This window comes from Austrofundulus limnaeus, unplaced genomic scaffold (genome assembly GCF_001266775.1).
Source record: "Austrofundulus limnaeus strain Quisiro unplaced genomic scaffold, Austrofundulus_limnaeus-1.0 Scaffold33, whole genome shotgun sequence".
In the NCBI taxonomy this organism is placed as follows: domain Eukaryota; kingdom Metazoa; phylum Chordata; class Actinopteri; order Cyprinodontiformes; family Rivulidae; genus Austrofundulus; species Austrofundulus limnaeus.
The window spans coordinates 2320130-2331141 of NW_013952435.1; the positions used below are offsets into that span (position 1 = coordinate 2320130).

At 37.8% G+C, this 11012-nt stretch overlaps 1 protein-coding gene across 4 annotated transcripts in view; it reads right to left on the reverse strand.

The window, feature by feature from the left end:
- The window catches only part of micu1 (mitochondrial calcium uptake 1), a gene marked incomplete at its 3' end in the record, with an annotated part of 38686 nt that extends 34363 nt beyond the window's left edge, over positions 1-4323 (reverse strand). For 3 of the 4 annotated variants that reach the window (XM_014006003.1, XM_014006002.1, XM_014006001.1), the window contains 2 exon segments: positions 303-467; positions 4197-4312. In XM_014006003.1, the coding sequence (XP_013861457.1) occupies positions 303-466 (164 nt within the window). 4 annotated transcript variants of the gene reach the window in all.
- Positions 4324-11012: the final 6689 nt, after the last annotated feature.

The window sequence follows — 11012 nt, forward strand, 5'->3', positions numbered from 1 at the left end:
ACTGTGACTGCTGGAAATGGGCACCAGTGACCCACGCGACCCTGAAAAAGGAAGAAGCGTGTACAGAAAATGGATGGATGGATAAACAAAGACCAGGGAGCTTGGTTTGTTAACGAGTTCCCCTTTGATGTCACTTCCTGTTTCACTTTGGCTGAGTCAAGCTCAAAAGAAAATGCACCAGTTAAGGGACAAAATGGGTAAAATCGTGTGTATTGTTCCAACTTTCTTAAATATAAAGATGTTTTCTTTGACTTTTTGTATTTGAAGAATATGCATGTCACAGGTACTTTAAAGGCACTTACCTTTTCCAAAGTATTCCAGTACTAGCAGCCACACCGGTCACCCCAGCCAGGGCAGCCAGCATCAGCCTCCTCCGGCCAGTCCCTCGTGCGGCTCCACTGTGGTAGCAGCGGGACAGCTGCGTTAGACCCACCGAAACGGCGGACAACACCCGCAAGCGGAACATACTGCAGAGAGAGAGAGAGAGAGAGAATAATTTAGGTTTTAAAAATAGAAATCTGTACTTTGGTCTGATTTGTTCAAATTGTATCTGTTTACATGGTTTCCACCATGAAGCACGGAGGAGGTGTGATGTCGTTAGGTTGCTTTACTGATGACACTGAATTTAAAGCAATACTTAAACAACACAGCTAGCGCCACATTCTCTAGCAACGCTTTATGAAATTTACACTTAGTCATTTGTACTTATCAAAAAAGCCCAAGTTATGCAACATCAGTGTGTGCCGACGTTCTCAGCTGTGAGTTAGCATCCTGTCGAGCACAATTCAACGTATAATAGTTTTCTATAAACGCATACACATCTCTTAAGCACCCGTTTAGAACAGTATGCTGCTAATACCAAATCTAGTAAAAATAGCAATGTTGTTGAAGTAAGCATATTGATTTACAGTGAGCTGAGCTATGATCCGGTTAAAGATTATAACAAGCAGCAAAGGAGGAAATGTCCCCTTAAATCAGAGATTACCTGTCAGACTCATCTAAGTTTATTGCTGTATTAGTAAAGACATAAAAAATGCCAAAAATTACCCAATTATTCACAAAAATTCTGTAATTCATCCTATTAATAAGATTCACTGTCTTTATTCATTACATTGGCATTGAAACCTGTTTCTTTTTTAAAATGTGTTTAACTTTTATTTAGCCAAGAACTCCCTTGAGATGATCACTGAAAGTGGTCTATGGTCGAAGTGGGTGAACGACGCTCTCGCCATCGCATCTCTGCGGAGCATCTGGTCTGATACGCCACCTGAAATGGAGCGTAACCTCCACCTACCTGGCGACCTGCTTTGTCAGCTGGCTGGTAAATGGTGTGCAGCCAGAAACGGGCTTCATTCATTGCAACCTGGCACCTCAGATTTAATTTACAATGAAGTGTGATGTAATGCAACGTCTTTTAATATTACGGGCAAAACTCAACTTAAACTAATTTCCACTGGTTCAGCTAAGCTCCAGAGTTTTATTCTAAAATGTGTGAAGCCTCTGAACTCAGAAGTGTCACAGAAAGATGATTAACAATTAAGTTGATGCCTACTGGTGTGCATCTGTAGCTGCCGTGTGTGCCCTTCTCAAACTACAGGATGGAGGAGTTCGCACYACTGAGGCCTAAAGCAACCACCTGTTGATATCCTATTAACAATTCAGGCACCAACTGTCAAATGAACTCAGCAGGAAGAAAAAAAAAACACGACATGGCATGGGTTAATTAGAGAGTTTAGCAGTCCGTGACAATGGGGACCAAAGGGACCAGGAAAAGAGCAAGTAAACTATTTTTTGAGCTAGTCTAATGAAAAAAAAAACAATCACAAGAGTCTATAAAACTCACAATAATGCAATGAGACAATTTATCCAGAGACATTCTTAAACACAAATATTACATGTAGGACACAGATAGTATAAAATCCTGTATAATTATAATTAAATTATGTAGCTTAAATATAATAAATTGCTCAGTGATACATATCAGTAATAATGGTATCAGTTTCAAGATAATTTGTTGGCGTACAATTGTTCATGGATCTCTACAAACATGTGCCACATGAGCTAAAATAAGTCAAAATTCAAAAGGACTGTCCCGTGACACAAATTTGTTTTTTCGTCTCTTTGACTCCTCGCTGCCAGCCGAGGGAAGCTAATTAAAGCTCCTATAATTAGGTCTGAATCTTTGTAACGAGCCCATGAAGGTAATTATTTTCAAAACGAATAATTCTGTGATCTGTAAAATTCCCCAGTAGAGACTAGTCTTGCAGTGAGTGCAGAAAATACTTTTCGTTTAATCTAACTGCACACTGGTTCTGTTCTGCTCAATGTTCTGGACTAAAAGAACAAAATAAAATGTAAACAAAGTCTTGATTTTAAAATAAGAAACTCACTTAAGACTTTCAAATATTGGTTGGTATTTATATATTTTAATGCTCAATGTCTGTTTGAATGATGTTATTATAATTTACTTTATGAAAGCAAGCCCGCTACTAATCAATCCTGGGAACAAATCAATGTCATTTCAATAAACTGGTTTGTACCAGTCAGATGAAGTAAAACTAATTTTTTTGCAGATATCCAAAATATCAATGCTCACAGTCAAAACAAACATTAGCCACATATGCTGTTAGGTGTGTTGACCTGGCACAACTGAAAATTAGATTTTCATAAAAGATTAAGTTGAATAATTTGCATTGGACAAGGATTTAATTACATTAATGTAGTCACCTATCATTTAGAGATAAACTTAATAGTATAACTGTATAATAGAATTTGAAAAATAATTTCAGGCTGACTAAAATGTAGGATTTGGTTGAACATATAAGTTGCAGATGGTTAAAGCTTTAACAGAGAAGTATTTTAGAAAGACCCAGAGCTGCAATTGAAGCCAAAACCCTTTTAATTAAAGTTTTTTTTTCCTTATTGTGGTTCAGACACTGCAGTTCACTGATGTAAGTAAAAACGCTAACAAGTGAAAGACCAGGCTGCAGTTATTTGTTAATTTAGTAACAAAATCCATCATAATGTACTGATCAGCTCACGAGAAGCCAATAACACACAGTTGTTTATTTGTGACTACAGCATAGCAGAGGCACGCCATGTTAAAAGGAACATGTTACTAGGTATGTGACGAGAGTGGAAGTTACAAAACATTTAACACAAATACGTGGAGCAGGATTAAAAATTTATCCACATCCCTACCTTTAAAAATATATATAGATTTAGTCAGCTAATATTGTTCATCAAAACTCTTTCAAAGGGATTTAAAAAAATACAAATTGTGAATATACACACACGCCTGGATTATACCTTTAAAATATTATCAAAGAAACATTAATTTTCTGATTGATCACAGTTATGGAGGTAATTTGTTATAATTCACCGGAAATATCAACAACAAACATAGAAAAGTTAAACATGTCATGTTGTAAACTGAATCTAAGACAGTCTACATTATAAATGCTGCTTAATTTCCTGCACAGATCCGGCAATTTTAAACACACCAATGTTTTGTTTATAGATACATTTTTTAAAAAGTATTACAGCAAGAGACCCAGGAGCCCACCTGWGCTTTTCATCCTCCAAAACAAGCCGAACAGATGGCAGCTCAGTTTAGTTAATTAAAATGACACATTTTAGTGTTCTCTCGTGTAATCTGTGCATCTACAGTAAACAAAACAAGTCTGCTAACATGAAGGTACACTGTCTTTTTGGTGTGGCTCATTTCGCTTTACTGAGACTGTTTAACACATGGATAACAGCACGTCAACTTTGACTRTCAAGACTAAAAAAAATACATGACGTTTAGAGTCATTTCAATTTGAAAAGGCGCAAAATTAAAGCACGAAACCTTAAAATTCTTGCAGTCATGTTCGGAAATCAAAAACTACACAGCAAGTGATGATCCTTCTGTTTTSTTTTTAGCTGCTAGTAACGTAGGCAAAAATCCGACAGTAAAACTAAACAAAAAAAGATTAGCTGTTGCCTATTTATTGACTCGTAATAAGCGCTTTTAACTTAATTCACCCTTCGTATTGTTTAAGATTAAGCATCGAGTGAAATAACTGTTCCGTAGAGCAGCTAACGCCAGCTAGCTTAGCTTAGCTTAGCTTAAACAGCTGGTAAGGCTGCTGTCCCGACTCACCGCTAAACACATAAAACTGTCTCACAGCTAATAAAACGACGTGTTCACTCACATTAACGACAACTAAAACACTGGTCGGTCCAAAAAAACCATGAGTGCTTCAGAAGACGTCCGTACAGAGATGCAGCACTGTGCGTTGGTTCCGTGTTCTCCCAGGCAGCGGAGCAGACAGCGAGGATAGGCCGACGTGTCTGAAACCACGCCCCGCAGAGAGGAACCAGGCTCCCGGCCCCTCCCACTGGTGTTCAGGAACAGACTCAGAAATAACACCAACATTGAAATTACAGGTTAAACAGCTGCATCACATTCCCTACTCAATATGTACTATTTAATTGGATTTTAATCAACAGTTCTTGAGACTGTCTGAAGGCCTTTCAGTGTTTATTAATTTATTTTTTATTTTGGCTTCCTTTACACTATACCTGCCCATATTCTGCTGTATCTTCTTTAAAATTTGAGGTAAATAGAGAACAAAGAAGTGCCAGGTGTGAGAAAATTATCCATTTCAGACAAACAGCAATCTGACTTACTCTGGGTGTCATTAAGTCAGCCTCTACTAATGTAATTAACCTTAGTGTGCTTTTCGACTGCGACGTGGAAAATACCAGGACCTCTTTTTTTCTTGTCATAAAAAGATGCAGAAAAACTGGTCTGAGCGTTTATCATTTCCAGACTGGGCTATTGTAAAAGTATGACGGAGTATTAGGGCCACACAACGAGATTTATTTGTTTATTTTAATTACGAGAATAAAGTTTACAACATGTTACAACATTAAAGTCGTATGGAAATAAAGTCATAATATCATGAGAATAAATTTGTAACATTGTGAGATTAAAGTCATAATATTATGAGATTAAAGTCATAATATTATGAGATTAAAGTCATCTTATTAAAAGTCATAATATTCTAAAATTAAAGTCGCAATACATGAAAAAGCATGCAGTTTTAACACTGCATTAAAATGAGAAATGTTGAGCAACTTGTCAAGTTGTTATTTATTGCTTAAAACAAATAATTAATCTTTTAGCACATTAGCATCAAATTATCAGTAGCAGGACTTGGAAATTGTGCAAACGACTTTATGATAAACTGAAGCATGCATTGACAGATTTAGTCAGCACGTAACTAATTTGGATGAAAGCATATTAATCTAACAGTGACCCAAGTCATCGTAGACTATGAACACATGGCTGTCCACAGAAGGTGTCTTTTTTCCATAATATTATGACTTTATTGTCGTAATAATGATTTTAAAAAATCTTGTTGTGTGGCCCTAATACTCCGTCATATAAAAGCACCAAAAATGCTGCAAGTTAGAAGGCACTTTGTTCAGCAACAAAAAAAAAGTTTGTTTTCTGGAAGAAAAATTTCATAGAGCTGGATAGCATGGTACTAAATGCCATACAATCTGTAAAGAATTTTTTTTTATTTTACACACACAAGGCAATTCCAAGACATTGATGCACTTTAGTTTATCAAACACGTAAATAAACCTTTTTGTGTGTTTGTGTGTGTACAGTGTACAGAGCGTTTACGAGCAGTGTTACTTTCTATGGAGCAGAGATTTGGGGTCTCTGCTGTCACTGATGAATACCTTGAATGACAGTATTGAGCAGTGTTTGAAAATGCGACAGCTCTGAGTGACTGCCTTCCTTACGGACGACCAACACAAACTGAATGTTGTCTTGGATCCATATCCAATGGTGTATATGCAAAATGAGAAATGAGGGAGCTGCATGGAGATGTCTCAAAAAAGACTGTGACTCACAGGGACTTGATACAATAAAACTGACAGTGCAGAGCAAATTTCTGTTTTATGTGACAACCCACCCCAACGTCAACTACGATATGAATAAAATGTAGACAGATTCGATACAAAGCTGCGTGGCTGAGCTAAACCAATCTTTAAAAACAGAAAAAAACTAACTACTGAGCCTGTCAGACTGTGGTCCTTGTCCCTGTAGCCAGTACAAAACAATATCTTAAATGTACCATACCAGCTTTATTTATAAAGCACAACAAACCACAGAACAAAACATCAGAAGATACAATATCGTTTTTAAAAAGCACTTGGCTGAAGCTGGCAAAAAGAAGTTTGAATCATGTAATGGACCTGCATCAAGCTGTTGTCTTCTTTATTAGATTAGGTGGAATTAGACAAGAGTAGAATCTCGAAATAAACATTTAGGGGGAGACATAAAAAGGAATCCGTGGCTTAGATAAGATAGAATAAAAAACACATATGACATGTATTTTACAGTCATCTGCATAACAGAGAAAAGAAATGCATTGTTTTCGAAGTACGGACCCAAGTGAGAACAAATGCAGCAAAAAGAGGAGAGGGCCTAAAACAGAGCCTTGTGGGACTCCACATAGAGTAGAATATATATAACTGTTTTCATAATCACTGTACGGCTTGTGTACAATAAGTGAGGAGAACATAGATTCATCGAGCTTAATGCAGAACATTTGCTCCTTCAATTAGAACCTGAACTACTCCAGAGCTTTGTCCTTGATGCCCACCCACTGCTCCAAACAAGAAAGTAGGAAATTCTGATTCACAGAAACAAATGCAGCAGTTAAAACTAAATACACAAGAGTAACAGTGTGATACACAAATATTAGAGCAAATATTTCACTTCTCTACAGGCTTGTAAAAACAGGAAGACTTTATTTATTTATTTTGAAACAGCCACATTTTATCTGGAATTGGTCTTCTGTGTATTTCCTACAATAAACTATTTAGCCTGCAGGTTCAAACAATGGATTTCTTTTAATGCCACTTACACAATGCAAATGCACTAATCCTGCTGGTACCAAATCATCACATTCTCTTGAGAAGATGCGCACGACGCAAGAAAGTTTAACGATTATAAATTTATGAAAAAAGCCATAACTCAGTCAAAACAAAGCCAAACGTTTTACCTTTGAGAGTTGGTGATATTCAATGACAATACAGACAAACGCCTCTATAAAAGTGAAACATTGTCCTCACATGTGGAGCCAGAATCTGAGCTTGCTTTATCAATACAACTATTACAAAAACAAATGGACTTTTTGGTCCAAAAGGCCAGCGGGGGAGTAAGCAATGTGACTGATTTCTGTGAGCTTTTTTGATTGCCTCCTAACAGGGCTCAGTTACTCTTCATAATAAATGTGAGTAACTTACGTTGGCAAAAAAAACAATAGCATACACGCTACAACTGAATTAGTTGCTTGCAATCTTAATTGCAAATCTTTATCTTTATTACTCTTTGTCTGTTCCCGCTGTCCTTTCTCTCCTCCTCGTTCCACACATATTAATAAACGAGGCTGCCTAACTGTGCCTGCAGCTCTCCAGTGCAGTGCTCATTAACACAGGCCATTTATCACAAGAACCCCACAATACATAACTGTCAGCATTCGAATTTCATATTTGACGTAAATAACGTCAAAACAGCAATAACCTCGGCATGACCCAAGAGACAAAGATACAATGGCGGCGAATACTTTCCTCGTTTTGAGACATTCGTCTTATTTGAATCAGTCAAGGCAGTCATTTATTATTCTCAGTGATATGAATAACACAAAGCAAATCAGTTTCTACAAAAGAGAGACGGGAGAATACAATTTGAATATTCATTCACTTTACGTAAAATGCAACTCGCAAGTAATTAGGTCCCCCACAACACAACTTAAATAGGAGTTGATAAATATTTTGTATTTAAATTCATGCACATCGGAGGCTGCTGGTGATGTTTTTAGGAGTCTGGTTTAATCAAACTAAAGGATGTGATTCAGTTAGTTTTACTATTATTGTGATAAAATTAGGTGTGGCTGTAGCTAAAAGTCATTCACACACATCTCATAAGGAGATTGTGCATAAAGTTATTATCAAAGTTGTAACAAAACGGCTACAACTTTGTGATTTCTTAACATAAGAGTCTAAAACAGAGGTGTCCAACCYATTTTCACTGAGGGCCACCATAATGCTTACTGTATGTGGCCCTCAGAGGGCTAGATGTTTTTAACTTGGATGTTTCGTGTTTAACTTYGACCTAACCGGTCTTTCCTTAACATGTCCTCTTAACCCTGAAAATTACTATGTGTACGACCGAGTAAATGTGTAATAAATAACAGAAATACTATTAAATGGAAGACAGTAGCTGCCATCTTGAATTCTGAACCCTCCCATTTTCCGACAGGAAAATTATCCCATAATCGACATGCATTATGGGACATGTAGTTTATGGTCAATGCTGACCTTAAAGCAGCTTTTTTGAAATATTAATAGGCTGTTCAACTAAATTGCTCAGGGGCCACAGTTTCTTAAAGCCAACAGCTCAGGGTTCGGACAAGTACTATTTTCTTTGACTTTTTAAATGTGTTCATTTTGTTGCATTGAATCATAAATTTAAAAATACAAAAACTATTGTCATTAAATTACAATACGTTTAAACATAGATATGTATAACTGTTTTAAATAATTTTATTTGGAGTGTGGGCGGGGCCCCATTGGCGGACCGGACAGAAATCACCCACAGACCACATTTGGCCTGTGGACCTTCAGTTTGACATGTAGTCTAAAACATTAAATGCTAGGTCTTAATTTATAATATTTTTTAAGGTTTACATCTTGTTAAGGTAGACTTACGTTTTAGCCACAGTGCTGCAGTCACAGCGATCTATACATATAATTCATGCTGATTACCACCATCCTGGCGTTGAGGCGGTGCAAAGGTGGAGCAGGAGATAAGAAGCTTCTGCAGAGCCTCAAATGTTTTTGGGAACTGTTTTTTTAATTAAATGCTGTTGCAAGCCTTTGCGGCTTGTGTTTGCTTTTAGCGTCTCAGTGTTGGAAGCACACTTCTAAAGCCACGGGGAAGTGTATATTTGCCTCACTTCCACCATGCTGTTTTTTCCTGCACAGTTTATTATACTCGGAAGGTGAAAACAACAGTGAAACCTGATCCACAAACTCTCCTTCTGTGAAAAAAAGAAAAARATCACTCAGGCGGAGGGTTCCAGACAAAAGCCGGCTCCRTTTACAGCAGTCCTCTTTCTGTACGGGCCCTGTAGCCGGCGTGTGCATGGGTGAGGCTGCGTACCTGCTTTGTTGTGGCTGTGTTTACTGAAGAAACTGACTGGTGGTGTGATGAAATAGAAGTTACACACCCATAAGGTTTGCCTCTTTTTTTTGTTGTTGGACTTTGGGTGAGGCTTTTTATTGCTGCTGGGTAACATTTCAGTCATGCACAAACGTGTACACACGTGCAAGAAGACATTTTACACTTTGCACACCTTAAGTTTGTTCTTGCCAGGGTTCGTTCATGTTGTGATAATCACTGTGAGTTTGCTCATTTGTCAAATTCAGGTAGTTTTCAAGACATTGAGCCAACATTTGGTGTGGTAGTAGTCGGTAAAAATAGTCAGTAAAAATTCAAAAGAACTCACATTATTTCATGCAGTCGTCCGTAACATCATTGATGTTTGAACAAAACAGTATAACTGTAGCCTGGTGATAAGATAATCATCTAAAACGCCTTCATGGGAGGCAGCAGGCGACATTCATTCTTTCAAACAAAACTAGGCCCAAAAATTAATTTTTTTTTTACATTTTTCTGCACCATCTTTTCTTTTTGGTTTCGTATTAACCGACGACGCACGTGCAGTTCTACCAGCACTGTAAAGGTTCACCCGAGCCCAGAGTGGCTGGAAAGATTCTCCCTGTGAATCGATGCAGCTTCAAGGCTTTGAGCAGGTCATTGTCCACGGCTGAAAATTTGCATTTAAATAGCATCACTCGTACAGCCTGATGCACTGCACCTGAAAAAGTCAGGAGGGAATCGAGAGAAACTCGGGAGAAATTAAATATTACTTTGTTACTATGATAAAGGGTGGGCCTTGTTGACATCAAAACGGATTTTATTCTTTGTTCTTGTTTCTTTCTTTTAAGCTCAAATTATCAAACGTTTTATTGTACAATTATCTACACCAGGGTTATAAAAATATGTTTACTCTTGTGAAATAATAGCAATATCTGGTTTCCCCTTTGACCAAGACAGGAGCAGCCTTTTATGACAGGACTGGTCAAAGATTAATGCCAACACATTTCACTGAGAGTCTCCTTGACAATYATTAACCAAAAACACCTAYTACTAYTGTAGGGTCCAAGAGTGGGGGGCCTCTTCTCAGGAAYGCACAGATGTGATGTCTCTTGGTTTTTCCAGCTTCAGAGCTCGGCACATAKTACCATGTTAGGAAGAAGGTATACCGTGACAAAATTTATGGTGCATCTGTGGACTACACTRTAAAGAGCCTTGTACGCCCCTGCTCTTCGCCTTTGTTCTTCATCTTCCTTACTTGATGAATCATTTGGTTTGAAGGCCACAATTCGGTTTTTGGCTGTAATCTCCTGGACTGCAAAACAAAGATTCTTGCTGTTCAACCAGCCTGTTTCAGAGTTCTCTCTTCAYTGAGCAACAGCAGTTCCACTTCAACCAGAAGTCGTGGTTATTTTCACCTCACTACGATTTGCAGTGGTTGGACAACTGTTGACAAAAAGAGAATTTCTACCACTTAGCTGCTCGCTCTGTCACATCATTGTGTTAGAAGATCCCGAATGCGTCGGACAAATGCTCTACAATTTAAAGCGGGTGTTTAAAAGCAGCAGCAGATCAGCTCAGTTGATCCTGCCCGGTTGTTTTTTGGGACACGCTGTAGTCACGAAGCGTAACTGAAGGACAAGCTATTTTTACACAGATAAATAGTTGCTGTGGGTAGTGACAGCAAAAACATTCATACCGGTTACAGTAAAACGTGTCTCTTTCAAGGTAACTTTCTAAAGCAGTCTGCTTTCCGTCGAGCTCAGAAACTGTTGAGCAAGTT